Source organism: Salvia miltiorrhiza, chromosome 7 (assembly GCF_028751815.1).
Source record: "Salvia miltiorrhiza cultivar Shanhuang (shh) chromosome 7, IMPLAD_Smil_shh, whole genome shotgun sequence".
Classification (NCBI taxonomy): domain Eukaryota; kingdom Viridiplantae; phylum Streptophyta; class Magnoliopsida; order Lamiales; family Lamiaceae; genus Salvia; species Salvia miltiorrhiza.
Window position 1 is genome coordinate 756,961 of NC_080393.1, and position 23,991 is coordinate 780,951.

A 23,991-nucleotide genomic window follows, 5' to 3' on the forward strand; every position below is an offset into this window, starting at 1 on the left:
ACATGGATTATTTCGATCATAATTTTAGTCTTTTACTCTTTTTGCAACCTTTTTTTATAGTGTTTTTCATGCTAGAACAAGCAAAATTAATTGCCTTGATGGTTCTTGGCTTTGGACCATGTATGCATTATCAACATCAATTTTTTGTTTGCTTTATTGCTATGATTTATAACCATTGAAGTACATGATATATTAATGACAAAAAAATTGTTTATTATGCTCACTTGAATTATTGACACAAAACAACAAATAAACAACTCATGATAAGCTCATGAGACAAACAACAAATAAACAACACATGGGGTAAGTATCATAAGAGAAGACGTAAGTACGTTTAGAACTTATTTTAAGAATTTGAGTTATATATATACCTAAATCAAAAGGTTGAATAATTAATTAATCAAACCTACCATTTACAAAAAGGCATTTTACTTTCCCAATTAGTTTAATATTCTTTCAATCAAATGATATATACTCGAGAAGATGAAGCCTATTCATGGTTAACCTTGGTTTAGATTTAAGAGTTAATAGTGTTTTATGTTCGGGCTTTTAGCATTTTTTATAAAACATTTTGAATTTTTTTTTTTATTTCGAACTTTGACCTTTTTTCTTAAATTGTCTCGCTATGCAAAATCCAATGAAGAAAAAATGACTTATCTCGTCAGATTAAATATTTTGGGGATCGCTGTTATTGGAAAACCATATTATGAACCACCATTATTTGAACACGCTGAAAGTTCTGTCACCAAATTTTGTATAGCTAGATATTTTATGAAAAAACATAAAAGCTCATGATTTTTTAAGAGACAACGAAAGTTCGAGATATAAAGAATATATAGGTAATAATAATTTTAAAATTAATAAATAACCGAATCAAACTCAAGCTTTACCATCATATAATCCTATCTAATCGAGTATGAGCTTGAGCTTACAAATATTCAACCAATTTCCTAATTAGATCATAAATTGAACACCCCCCCCCACCCCCCCAAAAAAATAAAAAAAATCATAAATTGAAATTGATTAAAATAGTTAACATAGTTTTTCCAAATCCAACCATAATACAAAATGATGAAGTGGAGTCGATGGTGAACTGACATATAGGAATATCCACACTTTTTTAGATAAACTGACAAGATCGATTTGGCCTTTGGGGGAAGTCGCTTTCTTGGTTTCTTCCACTTCATTTTGTGCAAAAACAGAGACATGCACTAATGAATTTCAAGATCCTCAAGAACCCACCTTGTGTATTCGAGCTTCGAGTAATCCGGATACGAATCTCAATCCTTTCATCCCTCAGCTCAAAACCCACCTCCGTTTCTCTGCCATCTCTATATAAAGTGTACAAATTTTTAGTGAGGGAGAGAGTGGGAAGAGGGAGAAAGCGATGCTGCAGTTACACAGCTTGCGGCCATGGATTTCAGCGAGGAGTTCAGAATCCGATTTGAGTTCATATAAAAGGTCACTCCTTTGCTCTGAATCTATCAAATACATGCAAAATATTCGATCTTTATCTTGTTTGCGAATTTAAGAAGGCTTCATGCAGCCGAGTGCAGCTGTGAATGGGAATACACACATGATGTATGTGAAAATTTCTCAACCAATGCCGTCGAAGTGTGCGGATGAGATATTTGGGGTGGTTATTTATTTGAAAACTGAAATTGCTTCAAGATTCCAAGAAAAGTAAATTATGGCTAAATAATACAGTGATTGTGATTGTATCTTCTTTGGAATTTCTATTGTTGCCAATGATTTTGTTCAGGTTAATAATAATAAGTGTTTTGCAGCTGTGTTTTGTTTCGAGAGATAAAAGAGGAATGAGTATTGTGTGGTGTTGGATATATTTTTTCTTTACTTTGTCAATGGGATATTTTGAGAGTTTTGTATCTTTATCTAGTTTACAGTTATTTGGCTTTCTTATTCTTGTTTTAATTCTATGGAATTGTAATATTGTGTGGTACAGTAACATGATTTATCCTATCTGTGCTTTGTACCATTGATCTGTTACTTTTGATTGTGTTCCTTATTCTATGTGTTATTGATTGATACATATTGAGTTTGTATTCCTTTGAATGATGGTGCCGGATGTTTTTCAGAAACGCAAGGCTGTATTCCTGCGGGTGGATTCCCTTTTCGACCTGCCACGTTGATATTATGTTAATAAACAATAGAGGTGAGGAGATATATGTATTCTTAGAAGCATTTCGTCATTTGATCTTAAACAATAACATACTACAGTACGAGAGTTATAGTAGATTTGAGTATGTCAACCGTGGGCATCCAAAATTGGCTGATTAGTAGATTCATTATGGTTTTTGCCAGAAAAATGTAAAACAAGCTCCAGAATGAAGAGGAGGAAACTCAGTCCGTCAGTGAGATGCTTTTGCAGTAAAGTGAATTCTAGTCTCCCGGAGATGGATTCGAGAAGTAGTTCTGAGGTGCATGCATTTCAATATCTGGTACAACTACTACATATATATATTTTTGTGATTGGATTTGAGAGTGCCTCACCCTTACATGTGTTGTATGTTGATATGGGCATCCGAGTAACTAACTACTAGTTGGCATTGAAGCCTGTGCAGGTTTTTGGAGTTAAACTCGTGATGGCATCCCTCTCATCCTATTTCTTGATTAGGTTGATACATCAAAGTTACAAGAAAAAAATTGTCGAAGTTGTTCAAGAATCATTCCGTTATGCTGTTCAAACGTTTGGAGCTTCAAACTCGCCTTTTGCGTGCATGTCCAATTCCTTGAGTAAACCAACATCGCTTCAACTGGATGTGTCTTTGCCTTCATTTCAAGATATCAGATGGAATATTGCTCGTTTAATTTACTTATTCAACATACAGCTTGAGAGAAATGTTGCCACGTAAGAGCATCAAATGCTATTTCCTTCTAAGCTTATCTCCAATTACATGACTATAAATGATGCATGTATTCACATGGTTTAAGTCCTGATTATTGTAATCACCCTAATAGACGGGGAATGGATTGCTTTGTTATTATTTTTATACCCATTAGAATATTGTGACAGAATCAGAGTGTCACATGGTGGAAAGAGTTTATTGTAGCGAGCCATTTACTAGATGGTATCAATCAAGACAATCTTTGAATCCACTACTCTAGATAGATATAGTGGGTCTAATGGATTTCTCTGAAATTGTTTGGGTGTGCACTCCTCAAAGTGAAGATACAAATGCTGCTATGTATATATGCTGTTCCATAGTCTCGTGGAGTCTTCGAAGTGATGTCTTTTTCTTGTTTCATTCTTATTTTCTAATGTTTTACATTAGCTGATTTACACCTCTTTTGATAAGTTACCTTCACATTAAACTGATCAGAAGTTCCTAATATGGATTTCTGCAGGTTTTTTGTTGTGCTCCTCGCGGCATGTTTCTCATTTGTCATTATCGGTGGTTTTCTCTTCTTTAAGTTCAGGTAGTACTGTCATGCTTTTTGAAGAGCTATACTAGATAATTATTTGTCTTTTCCAAGTTATTGCCCCGTATGCTGTTACAAGAATATTAGAAATTCGAGCTTTAAAAGCCTTGCTGCTTTGGGAGGACAGGCAACACCATGCCTACATGGGATTCTGTGTTTGCATACTTCTGTTATTCATCTTCTACTGGTGTTAATAACTTGAGATAATGAGACCATTATATATTATATGGCTCTTTTTGTTGAGAATATCTGTATCTGTTATATCTGACAGGCTTTAATATTTTATTTTGAAACTCACTGTTGTAAGTCTAAGTTTTTGTTTAAGTTCTTAAACATGTTTGCTCTTAGGATAGGATGTGAATGTTATTTGGTAACTTGATTTGGTTTAAGTTCTTAAACATGTTTGGTTTGAATCTTAGGATGTTTTCAGTCTGGTGTAGCTCCTAGTTCCAGATAGATTTTTTTTTTCAGTCTGGTTTAGCTGATATAAATTTTTCGAAAGTCTAGCTTTTTACAGTAGAAATCTAGCTTCAGTAATACTCAAACCAACTTGGCTATTGATAATCTGTATCCAGTTATAGATGTCGTCAATTAATCCTTTTCTTATGCACTTTTAGCTATTCATCTTTTTAAGGGATGTCGTTTTTCAGTCAAATAATATCATGTAATTTGATCTTTGCTTTTCTTTTGTTGCATTTCATGGTTTTGTAGTATGATAAAAATGAAACTTCATCATATCAAAATCATATGTTCTGCATTTCAATGATAACATTTATGCTTAATATTTATAATTAGTTATGTTCAGAAATATTTTTCTGTCTATAATCACATCTTCCTTCTACTGGAATCTCAAGCTTGACAACTGATGTGAACATGTATACAAACCACAGAGTTAGCAAGGGTGGCACTCAGACTCTCGAGGATTGCTATTGGGAGGCTTGGGCTTGTCTATGTTCATCATCCACACACCTGAAAGTGTGATTCATCTTTATCCATTCGCTATTGTCCTTGAGAAAACGTAACCGTCATTGTATCACTACAAAGATGTCGAGTAGTAACTTCATTTTTAACCATAATCTTCCGACTTCAACTGCAGCAAAGAACTCGGATTGAACGCGTTATAGGCTTTGTGCTTGCTATATGGGGCATACTATTCTATTCACGGCTATTGAGCACAATGACCGAACAATTTAGGGTAAGATCATGGAAGAAATTATGTCGTCTTGGAGCTTAGCAGAAGTCATAACCCTGATTAGAATTTCCAACAGCATAATATGCACAGACTCAGAGAAGGGGCACAAATGCAAGTTCTAGAGACAGATCATATAATTATTTGTGGATCGAATAGTCGCCTGGGCTTTGTTTTGAAGCAGCTGAATAAGTACCACGAGTTTGCTGTTCGCTTGGGCACTGCCACTGCTAGGTAATTCCTTTTAGGTATCTTGATGTCTCATATTGTTTAAAATGGCGCCAGCCTCTTACAGTCGAGGGACTTTTGCAGGAGACAGAGAATTCTTCTTATGGCTGACCTTCCTAGGAAGCAGATGGACAAAATGGCCGAAAACATAGCCAAAGATCTCAGCCATATTGATATTCTAACAAAAAGGTATAACTCATGATACAGTCAACTTCAAGGCTTCAAGCAATCACATACTTTGATCTATCTTCGTTGGTACTTCAAATTGTCTGCCTTATGTCTGACAAAACCTCCGCTTCTGCAGTTGTAGTCTTAGTTTAACCAAATCATTTGAAAGAGCTGCAGCAAATAAAGCACGTGCCATAATTATATTGCCGACAAAGGAAGATCGGTAAGAATGAGATGGATCATGATGATTTGCTTGAATCAGACTTTGATTGTTTTAAGTTATTGGAACGGAGCATATAATCTGCTTCTTTTTTATGTGTATTTACTCTTCTGCTTTTCAGATATGAAGTTGACTCGGATGCATTTCTCTCAGTTCTTGCTCTTCAACCCCTTTCCTCAATGGCCTCTGTGCCTACAATAGTAGAGGTAATCTGCGTATGTTCTTTTTTGCTTCTTCTCTTGAAATCATATATTGGAATATTTACTCTTCTTTGTGGTACAGGTTTCTAGTTCAAATACCTGTGAGCTTTTAAGATCAATCTCAGGACTGAAGGTGGAACCTGTGGAAAACGTCACCTCCAAATTATTTGTTCAGTGCTCTCGCCAAAAAGGACTAATAAAGATATACAAACACTTGCTCGATTATCGAAGTAATTTGAGTTTCTTTCTTTCCTCTTTTACGTTATAGTTGATAAATAATTTTGTTAGCATTTTCCTTCGAATACTAAGTAGGAAAAAGTAGGAAAAGCCATGATTCTTTTCCACTCTTGGTCAACCATAGTGATCTTTTTTTTTTTTTTTTTCGTGTGCCTTCTTTGTTTGCAAGCTTGGACACGCAACATACTTTGGTTACTTTTACACTATTGGGTGATTCTCAATGGTGGATGGATGCTACCACATATCTTATGAATCTTTCCTATTTTGTGCCCTATATCAATTCCAACTTCTTTAATTGTCGAAAATCATGAGTTTGAGTTTGTTTCCCATGAACTAAGAGGTGCGGTGGTCATCTCTTTTCTTTTGTTCTTTTATTTTCTGAAGGATGACTTCGTAGTTTCTTTCTTTTGTTAAAGTTTACCACAAAAGAGAATGAACTTTATCCTACTGATTTCTGATGACGGGTATCTCAATCTCGCAGAAAATGTATTCAACCTCTGTAATTTTCCTCATTTAGTAGGACTAACATACAGACAGTTGAGACGTGGATTCCAAGAGGTAATCCATAGAATTGTCTGCACTCATTCCTTAAGTGTTATAAACTGACCGATTTCTTATTTTCCTGTTTTGATTACATGTGTAGGCTGTGGTTTGTGGTCTTTATAGGGATGGAAAGATCTATTTCCATCCAAGTGATGAAGAAATTGTGCAAGAAACCGACAAGGTATGTAAATAATGCTTGTATTGGATGCATTTCACTTTTGTCGTGAGCAGATGTCTTTTTGTTCATGTCTTCATAGTCATGAAATAAGGCATTACGAAATAATAGTAACTGGTTTTCCTTGAACGTAGAAGAAGCCGTCTAGCTTGAGCTGTTTCTCAGATAGGTTCTAACTAGTTATGAAATCGCTGCCAACTTTGCCGATGGATGTGAAGCATAGAATCAGTAAAACATTTCTCTTGAAAAAAAGCTGGAGGACTATTCACAGCACAACCAAATTCATCGCTGCTGTTTCATTTATCCGTGACTATACCTTTTTATTGTAATCTTTTTCTTTAACCGGTGGAGAGCCTATCAAATATACTCTAATCTAATGTGCTAAAAGAGTTGATCTTATGGTAAAAGCTTCGGAACAACTACTAATGTGATATGTGATACATGCAGGTCTTATTTATCGCATCTGTGCATGGGAAGAAAAAACCGCAGCTGACATACCCATATGAAGCTATCGATAACGATAACTCGATCAATAATGTGGAAACCCTCAAGCAAAATAGTGAATTCGTCAATCGGAAACTGGATTTTACAAGAGGGAGGCAGGAAAATGTAGTAAGAAGACCAAAGAGATCAGGGTCAAAGGTATGCCTTCTGTTGGAGAGTGCTCCATACCAGTCTTGATGTCGTTTGGATTCTGTGGTGTGCAGGCATCGGATTCGTGCATTGGTCCAAAAGAGTGTCTATTGGTGCTCGGATGGCGCCCTGCTGTTGTTGAAATGATTGAAGAATACGACAACTATCTAGGGCCCGGCAGTGTTTTGGTAGATTATTTTCCATCTTAGATTTCGATAATCTCTTTTCATCAATTTTCACGATGAAATCGCTTTATTCTAATCTCGAAGTGCACTGGGCTTGCCTAGTAGAAGCTCCCTTTTTAGAGGAACCTTTAATATGATGATAGTATAGATTCCCACGAAATGTGACAAATATGTCGATTGCTCACTGAAAATAGCCGTATGAGTTACTACTAGTATATTCAATTAGCTAATAGGACGACAGACAAAGGTTTTAGGGATATCCGTTTCTTAGTCGTCCAAAGCATAAGAATTTATCAACTAATTTTAGTTTCAAGCTCACTGGTGTCTGTCATATGTGTTAAAAACTTCAAGAGTCGAAGCAAGATATAATATGTAAACAACGAGAAGCTTGTATCATCATTTTATGCTTGGTTTCATATATCTAAGTCTGCTGTTGGTGTGTAAATTGACTGAGTTTCGTATATTGTGGCACGAGTGCAGGAGATTTTGTCGGATGTTCCTTTGGATGAAAGACATAGATCGTTCAAGCTTTTCAGTCGAGGAAAGCTAAAAAACATTCAAGTTTCTCACAGAGTAATGTTATCAAGATTCTGAATTAACTAAATATTTTTCATCAGTTTTCTCATTTCCTTTACTCTTAGGCTGACTCGTATTCGTCGTCCATTTCAGGTCGGAAATCCAATGGAATACAGCACTTTAGAGGACACCATTAACAACATGCGGACGAACATCAGAAAAGATGAAGATATTCCATTCTCAATCGTCGTGGTATCTGATAAAGAGTGGCAAGGTGGAGGAGGTAAAAGGAGATAACGTACATTACATTTAAAATAGATTAATTATAATTTTATTTCTTTGTTTGTTATTTAGATCTGTCAAGGATGGACAAAAACTCCGCATATGCCCTTCTTCTTGCTGAAAATATATGTGCTAAGCTCGGAGTAAAGGTGAGGTTTACCTTGACGAAATTCAACTTACTTTCGACACATTTTTCACTCTTCACGTTTGAATGTGTCGTTTCTTTCTTGTGTTGATCGATGTCCTATTCAAATCGAGCACTTCCATAAATTGCAGGTGCAAAATCTTGTAGCTGAGATTATCGATTCAAAATTGGGAAAACAAGTAAGTTTTCCTTCTAGACATCTAAATTATTTTCCTTCTTCAAAGCAACTGACCGACTGCTGCTCGTGTGCCTCCTTGCTTTGCAGCTAACGAGGATCAGACCGTCTCTCACGTATATTGCAGCAGAGCAAATAATGAGCCTCGTCACAGCTCAAGGTTAGCAATCATCTATGTCGTGTTTGTCTATAAACTGTCTCGTCTGGGCTCGGGTTTGATTAATCATAAAATGTGTTTGCAGTGGCAGAAAACACAGAACTCAACGAGGTCTGGAAGGACATCCTGAATGCAGAGGGAGACGAAATATACGTGAAGGTACGAAACCTTTGAGCACAAAACGTTACAGTATGCATTATACAAGTCCAAATTGTGATGAAGATCGGATGTGACGTATGTGGGCAGGATATCGGCCTTTACATGAAACAAGGCGAGAACCCGTGCTTTCACGAGCTATCAGAAAGAGCAGTCCTACGCAGAGAAGTAGCCATTGGTTATGTGAAAAGCAATAAGAAGGTATATATGTATATATGCATCCTTTGTCTGTTTAGTTTGCATCTTTTGTTGCAGCTCTTCGACCCTTTGCTCGTTGCAGGTTATAAACCCGATCCCCAAGTCCGAGCCTCTGAACCTCGAGCTCAACGACTCGTTGATTGTGATATCTGAGCTTGAAGGAGAGCAACCAGTGGTAATGTAATGTATCGTTGTTAGTAAACATGATCACATTCATATTCTTTTTCTTCTTATTTTTGTCTTCTTTTTTCCACTAGACTATAAATGAGTGTAGATCAAGAAGTTACTGTCAAAGAATAAATATAAGTTTTATTTGGAATTTTTTATAAGCTCTTACATCTTGTAGTTTTGAGATGTATGGGCTTATGAGACATTGAACCTTCATCTGAAAGTGAGATGAGGTCTTAAGCTTATCAAATGTTAAAATGATAACGATATTATAGCGGTTGTTGGTATCAAAATATAAATAATTTTAATGTTATTTTGAAAAAAAGATTATGAGACGATGTGCTTAAATGTTGTGGAACTACATTTTGCGTAAGTATTCGATTAACTAAATGAATAACAAATTCTATTTGGAAATACTAATTAAATACTTAATTTTGATACTTAATAATATAATAATGCATTCATTGTTAAAATTAATACACTTGAAAAAAAAATCATTTTCTTCAATATATATATATATAGATATATATATATATATATATATATATATATATATATATATATATATATATGGACTCATTTAAATTGTAGTATGAGATAAGATATGATATGTTTTTTTTAGCAATGTCATATTTAATACTTATGTTTGAGAGAATGTATTAAAATATTTATAAAATATAACATATTGTTTGATATGATGTATTAAGATTATATATAAAATTTTAATTCTTAAAATGTCCTTATAATTAAATTATTTAATAATGTCACTTTGGTTGATAATAGGACAATTTAGTTAATAGTAAATTAATACTCCTCAGTAGTATATGTTATAATGAAGATTGATATTACGTATATTGCCTCAAAGTTGTATGGAATATCACACAAATTTGTATAATTTCATCAGATTTTTAAATTTATAAAGAATAGTTTATTTCATATTTTCTTCTACCAAACAAGGTGTTATAGTTATAATATACACCATAATCTCTCGTACCAAACGAGCCCGATTAGTATACCAAAGGCCGTATGCAGAAAACTCAGAGAAAGCGTTCAAAACAGGACAGCAAGTTAGCAACTCGGGCCGAGTAAATATGAAAATTTTAAGTGGGCCGGGCTGCATTTTTGGGTGGGCTTTTTCTGTATGATTTATGGCCCAACAAAAATAAGAGTGCTGAATGATTGGAAGGCAAGAATCCGTAAGCTCAAATTTGCAGGAATCCGTAAGCTCAAGGAAGAGCTGAATTGGTGGAAGAGGTAAAGTTGAAGTTGAGATGCTTCAACGCTCAACATCAACTGAAAACCCTTTTCTTTTTTATTGTTAATTTGTTGTTTCTTTCTTTGTACTCCTCTGATTAATTGGCTGAGTTTCATCTTTTTCCTTCTTGGTTACACACTAGTGTTATACCGTTATATTCAAGAAGTTTTGTGTTTCAATAATTTTATGAATTGGGTTTGTTGTGAGTAGTAATTGAGGTTGAAATGGAGCCGATCTTATTAGAAGATGACCGTTTCATATGTGTTTTGGCGCTTTCTTTTGTGTGCATATTACCTGTTCGATAAAATGCCTAGCTGATCATGCTATCAGAAACTGCAGAAATCCATAAAAAAAACCATTTTTTCCTGTTTCCGATTATTTAGCATACAGATTTAATATATTGAACATCTTTGAGGCAAGCTAGTCATGATTTTGAGATTGGATGTTTTAAAATATGTGCTCTAATTTTTGGATGAATGCTCTACTAAAGATTGTTTCTTTGTTTTAAGTTTGATGATTTATCGTTTCTAACCAATTTACAGATTTTGCAATTGAATACCAATGTCAAGAATAAGCTTTGTAACACGACTGGCCAAGCAGTTGAACCGAATCAATGTCGAGAGAGCTCAGCCCCTCTCTTCTCGTTGTAACGCTACGCGACACTCCACCTTCTCTAGCCAAAAGAATGAAGAGGAATCCTTCTCTAGCCAAAAGAATGAAGAGGAATCCATGAAGGACGCGAATGCTAGCCATTCCACGTCTCAGAACCGGATCAAAGGCATGGGAAGCGTGCCCCGTTGCCAAATAGGAGAGAATGTTCCGAGGAAGGACAAGATCAGCTTTCTCGTGAGCACGCTCATGGACCTCCCGGATAGCAAGGAAGCCGTGTACAGCGCCCTGGATGCTTGGGTTGCGTGGGAACGGGACTTCCCAATTGGGGCGCTGAAGAATGTGCTGCTCGCTCTCGAGAAAGAGCAGCAGTGGCACAGGGTAGTTCAGGTCATCAAGTGGATGCTGAGCAAGGGGCAGGGCACCACCAATGGAACATACGGCCAGTTGATTCACGCCTTGGATATGGATAATCGGGTTGAGGAGGCGCAGGAGATTTGGAAGAAGAAACTTGGTTTTGATCTGCACTCAGTCCCATGGAAACTGTGCAATCTTGTGATCTCAATGTATTACAGGAACAAGATGCTCGAGGAGCTTGTGACGCTGTTCAAGGGGCTCGAGTCATTCGACCGTAAGCCCCAAGAGAAATCGATTGTGCAGAAAGTGAGCAATGCATATGAGCTGCTGGGCTTGCCTGAGGAAAAGGAAAGGGTGTTGGAGAAGTACAAGGATCTGTTTGAAGCCAAGAAAACGAAGAAAATCATCCGCGGTCGCTCTCCCAAGAAAGCTAGAGCAAGCCAAAGAGGGTGAGTTTGAGGTCTAATGTCCATTGTAATTACTCTTGTTGATGGTTACACTCTTTGATGGTGTGGTGAAGTTCCTAACTTTGGAGAAGTCTTAAACTTTTGTAGCATTTTAGTTGTTACTTTGCTTTGATAAATTATCTAGGAAAGCTTGAGCTTTGGAGCTGTTTTATTATTGTATTCTATGACCAATTGAGATAAAAATATATAGGTCCCGTTAATATTATAAATTACTAATTATTAAAATATTACAAATACGAATAATATGGTAACTTGTTTAAATATGAACATATTGTTGAATCATCTTTAACTTGATCATCAATAGGATATTCAGTAATATCAGCTACAATGAATTGATAGATACATGCTGAATTTAATTTAAATTCAAAATTATTTCAAAACACTAAACATATCAATTCTCACTTGATCTCTCTTGTTCTAATAATTGTTTGATTCTACGTACCTTGGCTTCTTAGATAACTATTACTAGTATATATGAAATCAACTGATGCTAGAGTTTGTATGTGAATTGGAACAATGTCCTATTTGCTAAGCAATTTGAATGCAATTGAATAAAAACCAAAGATACTTGGATTAATAAGTGGAATTCATTCCCTACTATCGATATAATAGCTTTGTCACCAATTAGCTCGACTCCAATAATTACAGATTAAAAAAATTAATTGACGCTAATCTGAATTAACCTAATTAAGGTGATCAGACTCAAGAAAATCAGATTAAAACTCTCTACTTAGAAAAAAAAATCGAAATCCAATTAAATATTATAGATTTTGGACTAATGTTTCATTATTTTACCGAATCAAATAAATTAATTATTCATACTAATAAATTTAAACATAGTAACAATAAGTAATCATATACGACTAATTATTAAAATGAATGCTATTACCAAAATTATTCTTCGACTTGTACATAAAAAATAAAACTAACTATCAATTCTTCTGCTCTACAGCCGCCACTACAGCCGCCACGATCCCTAGTGGCGTCCAAAACTTGTTAATTACCAAAGACAAAAGTCAATAGTATTAATTCTAACAAAGAAATAAATTTGATTAGAATTATATCAATAAATTCGATTTCATTAACATCAAACTCTTTAATTCTTACACCAAAAATCATCTAAATGTTTAAATGAGGTGGTTTCCTGTACACTAATATTATTTTATTTCAAAAATAACACTAACACTATTTTGTCTTACAAATAACACTATTTCGAAAATGACAATAACACTATATCAAATGATACTAACACTTGACATTCGGGTAGGATAGTCCAATTGAGTTAGATCCGGGTCAAGATTCGGGTCGGGTATGACCCAGATATACCGTACACTCGGATATACAAGAGATTTTGTGATATTAAATTTTATTAAATACTATTAATTTCTTAAATTTTGTGCCCAAAAATTTTGTCTCAAGATAATCGAGACAGACGGATTATATTCTTTCTTATACTAAATATATAAATAAAAAAAAAGACTCAATTTTGCAGCCCCCAAGTCCCTAGATCCGCCCTCCCTATACTCATGATTTAAATAGCGAGAGAGTCATGCAAGAAAATGTAGAAACAAAACAAAATAACCAAACCAAAAATGCAAATTCTCATTCTTCTCTCCCTGGCTTTTGCGGCAGCATGGGCCGCCTACTCATGGTGGTCGGAGCCGAGGCGGCGGAGACTCCCCCGGGGCCGCCTCGTCTCCCGATCATCGGCAACATCCTCCAGCTCGGTCCAAACCTCCATAAGTCGTTCGCCCACCTCGCCAAAACCTACGGCCCCTTGATGTCCCTCCATCTCGGGAGCCAATTCGCCGTCGTCGTCTCCTCACCGGAGATGGCGACGGAGGTGCTGCAGAAGCAAGGCCTCATCTTCGCCAACCCGTTCAACCCCGTCGCGAGGCGCGTCCTCGGCCACGACGAGATCTCCATCGGCATGCTGCCCTCCAGCTCCGCCGCGTGGAAGAAGCTCCGGCGAGTGGCGAGGGAGAAGCTCTTCTCCCACCAAGCCCTTCAGGCCAGCCAGAGCCTCCGGCACGAGCGGCTGCGGAGGCTGATCGACCGCGTCGGAGAGTGCCGCGGCGCCATGAACGTCGGGGAAGCCACCTTCGCCACCATGTCCAACATCATCTTCGCGACGCTTTTCTCGACGGATTACGGCGACGGCGCGGCGGCGAGCAAGGTGTTCAAGGAGCATGTGAACTATTACACGAGGTATATAGGGCTTCCGAATATCTCGGATTTCTTCCCCATTTTTGCTCGTTTTGATCCACAAGGAATCAAGAAGAAGGTGATTCATCACTTCGAGGGATTGCTGGAGATCGTGAGCGGCATGATCGAGCAACGGCTGCGAGCAAGAAAGGAATCAAATTACCAGAAAAAGAGTGATTTTCTGGAAACGCTGCTGGATCTCATCCAAGGACATGAATATGATTTGAGCATTGAAGAGATTAAGCACTTGTGTGTGGTGAGCACTCTTTCCTATATTATATTCTCTTTTTTTTTCTTTCTATATTTAAATGTTGACTGAATTAATAAAATAACCGGTTTTATTATTTAATAGTGTTTTATGTCTCAAATTTTAAGCGTTTTTCATAAAATGTCTCGAACTTTTATTTTGTTTTAGAGCATCCATTATGGAGGAAAGTTAGGAGATAGTAAAACTACTTCCTCCACTGTGGAACCGTATATTTTGGGTAGTAAATTAGAGGTAGCAAATTGAAGCGAGCAAACTTGCTACCTGGGAACTATAGCAGATAGTGGGGCCCCCTCTTGAATTATTTGACTTGTTGTTTGTGTTTTTTGTTGGTTTGGAGTATATATATATATATATATATATATATATATATAGGGGTGGGCTACCGTACAAGCATATCTTAAAATAAGAAATAAGAGCAATTTTTTAATGTATGAATTTTATATAGAACACGTATGAATTCACTGTATAAAGATATGAATTGTGAAAAATAATTTTTTGCTACCTTTGGGATTCGAACTCAGGACCATAAATCCATCCAACAAGATTACGAATCAACCGTAGATCTTGATGATCTAAGGGCTGAAAATGATTCTTATTTTATATCTTAAGATATGCTCTTATTTTAGCCCTTCCATATATATATATATATATATATATATATATATATATATATATATAGTGGTAAATATAATACTCCCTCCGTTCCACTAGACTTGACACTTTTGAGTTGGGCACGGAGATTAAGAATAAAGGGTTAAGAGTGTAAAGTAGGTAGAGTCCACTTATTTTATGTGAGTAGAGAAAGTAGGGACCACATACTATTTTAGGAAAGTGCCAATTCTAGTGGGACAAACAAAAAAGGCAAGTGTGCCAAGTCTAGTGGTAATAATGATAATGGGATTCATGAATAGTTAAATATGAGGTAGTGACACAGTGGAGAAAATATAAGGTAATTGAAAAAGGAGGTAGTTGTTGAGGTGACACATGTAGTACCACTATGGGATAACACCATAGTGGATGCTCTTATAAAACCTCGTACTTTCAGTTTTCTCATAAAATTAATGTCCCGCTATGCAAAATCCGATGATGGAAAAATGACTTATCTCGTTGAATGAAATATTTATTATTGTTGGAAAATCATATTAAGAACCACCATTGTTGGAAAAACGCTAAAATTACGAATTTTTTTGTCATCTTTTTGTTATCAGATTTTGTATAGCAGGACATTTTATAGAAAAAACTAAAAGTTCGTGATTTTTTAGGAGAAAATGAAAATTCAAGACATAAAACACTATTAATCCAAAAACTAAACTGCATTCTTATTGTTTTACCAACGCAATTCACAACTTATTCCGATTTAATCGTGAGTATTTATAATTATTAGAGGTTTTGGCAAATAAAACCACAAACTATTTCGAAATTACAATTTTAACGTGGTTTTTGAAGTGTGATGATGAATTAAATTACAATCTTCATAATTTTTGCGATTTCGTCCCCTCAATTTCTTCCGATCGTCGGATTGACGAGTTAGAGTTTACGTGGATTAGTTCGCCACGTAATATTCATATAACTACATCATTTGCAATAAAATTGTTGAACATTGAAAATCAGGTGTAGTACAAAGGGAATTTTTTTTTATGATTAAAACTGAAGGAAATGACATCGTTTAGACCTTATAAAAACGACATCGTCTTTACTAATTCATGTAAGCTCCAATTATCACTCCTGACTATTGGAAAAAAATTGTATTAACTCGTTAAAAATGAATCAGTTCTCACTCACTTACTTCACCTTGTTTAGGACCTAATCATCGCCGGATCAGGCTCAAGCGCAGCCACAGCGGAATGGGCAATGGTGGAACTCCTTCTCCACCCCGACAAACTCGCAAAGCTGAAAGCAGAGCTGAAGAGCGTTATCGGAGATCAAACAATGGTGGAAGAATCAGACATCTCGAGGTTCCCATACCTGCAAGCCACCATCAAAGAAGTGCTGCGCTACCACCCCGACGCGCCTCTGTTAGTTCCTCACGCCGCCGAGGAGGAGACGCAGCTCAACGGATACCTAATCCCCAAAAACACAAAAATGTTCGTCAACGTCTGGGCGATCACCAGAGATCCCACCATATGGAAGGATCCCGAGCGCTTTGAGCCCGAGCGATTTTTGGATAAGGATATTGATTTTTCAGGGCAGCATTTTGAGCTGATTCCGTTCGGTTCGGGGCGGAGAATCTGCCCCGGGATGCCGCTGGCTAGCCGCGTGCTGCATTGTATGGTGGCGGCGCTGTGTCACAACTTCGATTGGGAGCTTGAGAGAGGGAATGAATGCAAACGGTTGCAAAGAGAGGATGTGTTTGGGTTGTCGCTGCAGAAGAAAACCCCTCTTTGGGCTATTCCAATTAAGGTTTGATGGTGGTTTGTGTGATTGATTACGAGTATTAATAAGAGATTAGAATGTGAAATATGTTGTGTTATTCTATGAAAACCAATGCATTGTAGTAAAAGATCAATAACCGAGATATGTATGCGTTGGTTAATGTACTTGGAGAATTGCGCAGAAGGTGTATGTGAAAATGCCTCGCAGAGATATTATTAGCAAAGAGTTGTTGCGCAGAAGGTGTATGTGGAAATGCCTCGCAGAAAGGTGAAGGACTTAACTGAACTAATGAAGCATTAAATCTTGAGACAGAAATTCAAAATATTCAAATCTATAAAGAATTCCTCCACTTGTTTTTCAATAGCAAAAAGCAGCCATGAATGAATATCACTATGAAGGGGAGGAAGAAGTTCGAAAGAGAGGGAGAATTTCAGCATCTTGGCACCTTTCCATTTTGCAAGAGCATCACTAATAAAGTCTCGATAGCGAGACGAACAATATGTTAAATGATCGTAATCAGTATAGCAGAAATTAAAATCTTCAATATAGAAGAAATGAAGGCAAGGCTCGATGGTGGCCCGGAGATGTTTCCAGCGTTTGGAGAGAATGGATGTTCGGACAACATCGAACATCGACAAGCATGAAAGAATCGAAAGGATTAAGGAATCGGGTAACTCACTCAGTCGATCACGCTCCGACTCAATAAACTCATGATCATCGCAAACATGAAGCTGAGAAAAGTGGGACTCATCCATTGTTTGACAAATCGAATTGGACTGCAGCAAAACTGATTGGATTCTTTGAAAACTTATTGCCGAGATCGATGAATTAAAAAGGTTCAGATTCTAGATACGGTTGATAAAAAGTTACAACACCCTCGGAAATTAAGTTGATTTTTTGAAAGGAGAAAAAACATGTTTTAACTTCTCAATGAACATTTATTATGATGAAATTTCAAAGTTTTCAACGGTCGAGGATCTCAATGGAAACTGTGCAATCTTGTGATCTCAATGTATTACAGGAACAAGATGCTCGAGGAGCTTGTGGCGCTATTCAAAGGGCTCGAGTCATTCGACCGTAAGCCCCAAGAGAAATCGATTGTGCAGAAAGTGAGCAATGCATATGAGCTGCTGGGCTTGCCTGAGGAGAAGGAAAGGGTATTGGAGAAGTACAAGGATCTGTTTGAAGCCAAGAAAACGAAGAAAATCATCCGCGGTCGCTCTCCCAAGAAAGCTAGAGCAAGCCAAAGAGGGTGAGTTTGAGGTATAATGTCCATTGTAATTACTCTTGTTGATGGTTGCACTCTTTGATGGTGTGGTGAAGTTCCTAACTTTGGAGAAGTCTTAAACTTTTGTAGCGTTTTAGTTGTTACTTTGCTTTGATAAATTGTCTAGGAAAGCTTGAGCTTTGAAGGAGCTGCTTTATTATTGTATTCTATGACCAATTTAGATAAAAATATATAGGTCTCGTTAATATTATAAATTAATAATTATTAAAATATTACAAATACGAATAATATGGTAACTTATTTAAATATGAACATATTGTTGAATCATCTTTAGCTTGATCATTATTAGGATCTTCAGTAATATCAGCCTTAATGAATTGATATATACATGCATTAATTTAATTTAAATTCAAAATTATTTTAAACCACTAAACATATCAATTCTCACTTGATCTCTCTTGGTTCTAATAATTGTTTGATTCTACCTTGGCTTCTTAGATAACTATTAGTATATCTGAAATCAACTTATGCTAGAATTTGTCTGTGAATTGGAACAATGTTTATAAATGTATCATTTCATTATATGAATGCCTTGTTGATTTTTGAGGAATATTTGTTGTGCTTCATAGCATTTATCTTGGTATATTGTCCTATTTGCTAAGCAATTTGAAAGCAATTGAATAAAAACCAAAGATACTTGGATAATCAGTGGAATGCATTCCCTACTATCGATACAATAACTTTATCACTAATTAGCTCGATTCCAATAATTACAAATTGGAAAAAGTAATTGACGCTAATTTGAATTAACCTAAGGTGATCAGGCTCAGGAAAATCAGATTAAAACTCTCTACTTAGGAAAAAATCGAAATCCAATTAAATTAATTAACAAACAATTAAATATTATAGATTTTGGACTAGTGTTTCATTATTTTACCGAATCAAATAAATTAATTATTCATACTAATAAATTTAAACATAGTAACAATAAGTAATCATATACGACTAATTATTAAAATGAATGCTATTACCAAAATTATTCTTCGACTTGTACATAAAAAATAAAACTAACTATCAATTCTTCTGCTCTACAGCCGCCACTACAGCCGCCACGATCCGTAGTGGCGTCCAAAACTTGTTAATTACCAAAGAAAAAAATCAATAGTATTGTAGTATTTCTAACAAGAAACTAAACGTCACTTTTAATAGATGGGCCAAAGAAATAAATTTGATTAGTACGTACACCCGAATTGTACCTGACCCGAATCCTGATCCAATTGGACTATCCTGGCCCATCTTTTCTTGAAATGACATTAATACTAACGTGATCTTAGAATGACACTAACACTATTTTATTTCAAAAATAACACTAACACTATTTTGTCTTACAAATGATACTATTTCAAAAATTACACTAACACTATATTGAAATGATACTAAAACTTGACATTCGGGTATGATAGTCCAATTGGGTTAGATCCGGGTCAGGATTCGGGTCGGGTACGACCCGAATGTACCGTACATCCGAATATACAAGAGATTTTGTGATATTAAATTTTATTAAAAACTATTAATTTCTTAAATTTTGTGCCCAAAATTTTTGTCTCAAGACAATCGAGACAGACGGAATATATTCTTTCTTATACTATATATATATATTAAAAAAAAGACTCAATTTTGCAGCCCCCTAGTCCCTAGATCCGCATGATTTAAATAGAGAGAGTCATGCAAGAAAATGTAGAAACAAAACAAAATAACCAAACCAAAAATGCAAATTCTCATTCTTCTCTCCCTGGCTTTTGCGGCAGCATGGGCCGCCTACTCATGGTGGTCGGAGCCGAGGCGGCGGAGACTCCCTCCGGGGCCGCCTCGTCTCCCGATCATCGGCAACATCCTCCAGCTCGGTCCAAACCCCCATAAGTCGTTCGCCCACCTCGCCGAAACCTACGGCCCCTTGATGTCCCTTCATCTCGGGAACCAATTCGCCGTCGTCGTCTCCTCCCCGGAGATGGCGACTGAGGTGTTCCAGAAGCAAGGCCTCATCTTCGCCAACACGTTCATACCGGACGCGCTGCGCGTGCTCGGCCACGACGAGAACTCCGTCGGCTTGCTGCCGTCGAGCTCCGCCTCGTGGAAGAAGCTCCGGCGGGTGGCGAGGGAGAAGCTCTTCTCTTTCCAAGCCCTTCAGGCCAGCCAGGCCCTCCGGCACGAGCGGCTGCGGAGGCTGATCGACCGCGTCGGCGAGTGCCGCGGCGCCATGAACGTCGGAGAAGCCACCTTCACCACCATGTCCAACATCATGTTGGCGACGCTTTTCTCGGCGGATTACGGCGGCGGCGCGGCGGCGAGCAAGGTGTTGAGGGAGCATGTGAACTCTTACACGAGGTATATAGGGCTTCCGAATATCTCGGATTTCTTCCCCATTTTTGCTCCTTTTGATCCACAAGGAATCAAGAAGAAGATGATTCATCACCTCGGGGGTTTGCTGGAGATCGTGAACGGCATGATCGAGCAACGGCTGCGAGCAAGAAAGGACTCAAATTACCAGAAAAAGAATGATTTTCTGGAAACGCTGCTAGACCTCATCCAAGGACATGAATATGATTTGAGCATTGAAGAGATTAAGCACTTGTGTGTGGTGAGCACTCTTTCCTATATTATTCCTTTTTTTTTTTCTTTTTTTTTTCTTTCTTTCTTTCTTTCTATATTTAAATGTTGACCGAATTAATAAAATAGCCGGTTTTATTATTTAATAGTGTTTTATGTCTCAAATTTTCAGTGTTTTCCATAAAATGTCTCGAGCTTTTATTTTATTTTATAAAACCTCGTACTTTCAGTTTTCTCATAAAATGTCCCGCTATGCAAAATCCGATGACGGAAAAATGACTTATCTCGTTGAATGAAATATTTGTCATTGTTGGAAAACAATATTAAGAACCACCATTGTTGAAAAAACGCTAAAATTTCAAAAAATTTTGTGATCTTTCTGTTATAAGATTTTGTATAGCGGGACATTTTATAAAAAAAACTAAAAGTTTGTGATTTAATAGGAGAAAATTAAAGTTCAAGACATAAAACACTATTAATCCAAAAAATAAACTGCATTCTTATTGTTTTACCAACGCAATTCACAACTTATTCCGATTTAATCGTGAGTATTTATAATTATTAGAGGTTTTGGCAAATAAAACCACAAACTATTTCGAAATTACAATTTTAACGTGGTTTTTGAAGTGTGATGACGAATTAAATTACAATCTTCATAATTTTTTCGATTTCGTCCCCTCAATTTCTTCTGATCGTCGGATTGATGAGTTGGAGTTTACGTGGATTAGTTCGCCACATAACATTGAAAGTCAGGTGTAGTACAAAGGGATTTTTTATAATTAAAACTGAAGGAAATGACAGCGTTTAAACCTCATAAAAACGACATCGTCTTTACTAATTCATGTAAGCTCCAATTATCACTCCGACTATTGTAAAAAAATTGTATTAACTCGTTAAAAATGAATTAGTTCTCACTCACTTACTTCACCTTGTTTAGGACCTAATCATTGCCGGATCAGACACAAGCGCAGCCACAACGGAATGGGCAATGGTGGAACTCCTTCTCCACCCCGACAAACTCGCAAAGCTGAAAGCAGAGCTGAAGAGCGTTATCGGAGATCAAACAATGTTGGAAGAATCCGACATCTCGAGGCTCCCATACCTGCAAGCCACCATCAAAGAAGTGCTGCGCTACCACCCCGTCGCGCCTCTGCTCGCTCCTCACGCCGCCGAGGAGGAGACGCAGGTCAACGGATACCTAATCCCCAAAAACACAAAAATGTTCGTCAACGTCTGGGCGATCACCAGAGATCCCGCCATATGGAAGGATCCCGAGCGCTTTGAGCCCGAGCGATTTCTGGATAAGGACATTGATTTTTCAGGGCAGCATTTTGAGCTGATTCCGTTCAGTTCGGGGAGAAGAATCTGCCCCGGGATACCGCTGGCTAGCCGCATGCTGCATTGTATGGTGGCGGCGCTGTGTCACAACTTCGATTGGGAGCTTGAGAGAGGGAATGATGCAAACGGTTGCAAAGAGAGGATGTGTTTGGGGCGGCGCTGCAGAAGAAAACCCCTCTTTGGGCTATTCCAATTAAGGTTTGATGGTGGTTTGTGTGATTGATTACGAGTATTAATAAGAGATTAGAATGTGAAATAGGTTGTGTTATTCTTTGAAAACCAATGCGTTGGAGTAAAAGATCAATAAACAAGATATGTATGCGTTGGTTAATGTACTTGGAGAATTGCGCAGAAGGTGTATGTGAAAATGCCTCGCAGAGATATTATTAGCAAAGAGTTGTTGCGCAGAAGATGTATGTGAAAATGCCTCGCAGAAAGGTGAAGGACTTAAATGAACTAATGAAGCATTAAATCTTGAGACTGAAATTCAAAATTTTAGTGTTAGAATGTTTCCAGAAATTAAGGAATTTGCTCCAAAACACAAAGGTTCATGTTTTTGTAAGACGGAGGAAGTATCTGTTATAGATCAGAGTTCTTAGCTTGGAGTAGTATAGTAGTGATATAATCAATTCAAAAAAATAATTCAAGACAATAACACTAAATTGAAGGTTACCAAACAATTCCAGCAGAGTATAAGATGAAGAAAATCGACAAAACTCGAATTAAAAGAAGAGGAAAAGCAAAAGAAGAAAAAACAAGGTAGGTCATCCTTCAACATGGCTTATAAAAAACAGATTTTAGCGATAAAAGTAGAACAGTTAGGGGGCGTTTACTTTGCACGGTTAATAAGATGCATGATTGAGTATTTTTATTCAATCCCACTATTTCAATGGAACAAGAATCAAACAAAATTAGCTTAAGTAATATAAATAATCAAATTAAACATGCCACACACTCCACATAGTAGGTGAACAATTCAAGCCAAGGAAAGACTGCGTGCATCAGCTTGGGAAAAATGTGAAAAACATCAAGTATTTGTTCGGCTTCATGAGCGTAGAGTCTTAGAAACTTAGCATTTGATGACAAGGGCACATCCATATTTCCATTCTTCATAAACAGCAGGTACAACATGAGATAATTAAAAATGATAGAAAGGATTAAAACCAAAAAAAGTGACAAATAAATCTAACCTTAACGATCCATTCTGATAAAGTGAACCTCTCAGCATGGCCTACGCTTCGGAAAACTTGATCAAAATTATCAAGAGGCAGGAACTCCCACTGATAATTTTCATAAGAGAAAATCGCATTAATCAAAGAAGGGACAACCAACGAACAACCAATGAATTGATAGATACATGCTGAATTTAATTTAAATTCAAAATTATTTCAAAACACTAAACATATCAATTCTCACTTGATCTCTCTTGGTTCTAATAATTGTTTGATTGTCCTTGGCTTCTTAGATAACTATTAGTATATCTGAAATCAACTGATGCTAGAATTTGTCTGTGAATTGGAACAATGTCCTATTTGCTAAGCAATTTGAATGCAATTGAATAAAAACCAAAGATACTTGGATAATAAGTGGAATTCATTCCCTACTATCGATACAATACTAATTAGCTCGATTCCAATAATTACAGATTGGAAAAATTAATTGACGCTAATTTGAATGAACCTAAGGTGATCAGGCTCAAGAAAATCAGATTAAAACTCTCTACTTAGGAAAAAAAATCGAAATCCAATTAAATTAATTAACAAACAATTAAATATTATAGATTTTGGACTAATGTTTCATTATTTTACCGAACCAAATAAATTAATTATTCATACTAATAAATTTAAACATAGTAACAATAAGTAATCATATACGACTAATTATTAAAATGAATGCTATTACCAAAATTATTCTTCGACTTGTACATAAAAAATAAAACTAAGATCAATTCTTCTGCTCTACAGTCGCCACTATAGCCGCCACGATCCCTAGTGGCGTCCAAAACTTGTTAATTACCAAAGAAAAAAGTCAATAGTATTATATTATTTCTAACAACAAACTAAACGTCACTTTTAATAGATGGGCCAAAGAAATAAATTTGATTAGAATTATAGCCCAACATTAGTTCGTATCCTCTTGCATCTTTCGGGTTTTTCAAAATTTGTATAAAAAATTCCTCAATTTTTTCTTCCATCATCTCGATTTCATTAACATCAAACTCTTTAATTCTTACACCAAAAATCATCTAAATGTTTAAATGAGGTGGTT

The 23,991-nt window shown here is 36.5% G+C and overlaps 2 protein-coding genes and 2 pseudogenes across 7 annotated transcripts; all 4 read left to right on the forward strand.

Annotated features, from left to right (window-relative positions):
* Positions 1 to 1,063: 1,063 nt before the first annotated feature.
* LOC130991323 (putative ion channel POLLUX-like 2) lies at positions 1,064 to 11,858 on the forward strand. Of its 6 annotated transcripts, none has more exons than XM_057915458.1 (24): positions 1,064 to 1,461; positions 2,097 to 2,173; positions 2,323 to 2,459; positions 2,574 to 2,869; positions 3,367 to 3,438; positions 4,332 to 4,416; positions 4,538 to 4,636; positions 4,710 to 4,864; positions 4,943 to 5,047; positions 5,163 to 5,249; positions 5,368 to 5,452; positions 5,529 to 5,676; positions 6,165 to 6,241; positions 6,327 to 6,407; positions 6,849 to 7,043; positions 7,109 to 7,222; positions 7,700 to 7,792; positions 7,889 to 8,018; positions 8,090 to 8,166; positions 8,294 to 8,341; positions 8,428 to 8,497; positions 8,580 to 8,653; positions 8,741 to 8,851; positions 8,931 to 11,858. In XM_057915458.1, exons 1-24 carry the CDS (start codon positions 1,388 to 1,390, stop codon positions 9,030 to 9,032), a joined length of 2,592 nt encoding a protein of 863 aa, XP_057771441.1. In that variant the 5' UTR covers positions 1,064 to 1,387; the 3' UTR covers positions 9,033 to 11,858. The 6 variants fall into 6 exon arrangements, with proteins under 6 accessions (XP_057771441.1, XP_057771440.1, XP_057771442.1 ...); XM_057915457.1 differs by having other exon boundaries at positions 1,070 to 1,461; positions 2,562 to 2,869; XM_057915459.1 differs by having other exon boundaries at positions 1,071 to 1,461; positions 2,583 to 2,869.
* On the forward strand, positions 10,833 to 11,858 carry LOC130991324 (pentatricopeptide repeat-containing protein At4g18975, chloroplastic). Its single transcript, XM_057915463.1, has 2 exons — positions 10,833 to 10,938; positions 10,969 to 11,858. The coding sequence occupies exons 1-2, from the start codon at positions 10,833 to 10,835 to the stop codon at positions 11,688 to 11,690; spliced, it is 828 nt and encodes a 275-aa protein (XP_057771446.1). The 3' UTR covers positions 11,691 to 11,858.
* A 1,438-nt stretch (positions 11,859 to 13,296) lies between these two features.
* On the forward strand, positions 13,297 to 16,785 carry LOC130991325 (carnosic acid synthase-like; annotated as a pseudogene).
* A 2,673-nt stretch (positions 16,786 to 19,458) lies between these two features.
* LOC130991326 (carnosic acid synthase-like) lies at positions 19,459 to 22,216 on the forward strand (annotated as a pseudogene).
* The last annotated feature ends 1,775 nt before the right edge of the window (positions 22,217 to 23,991 follow it).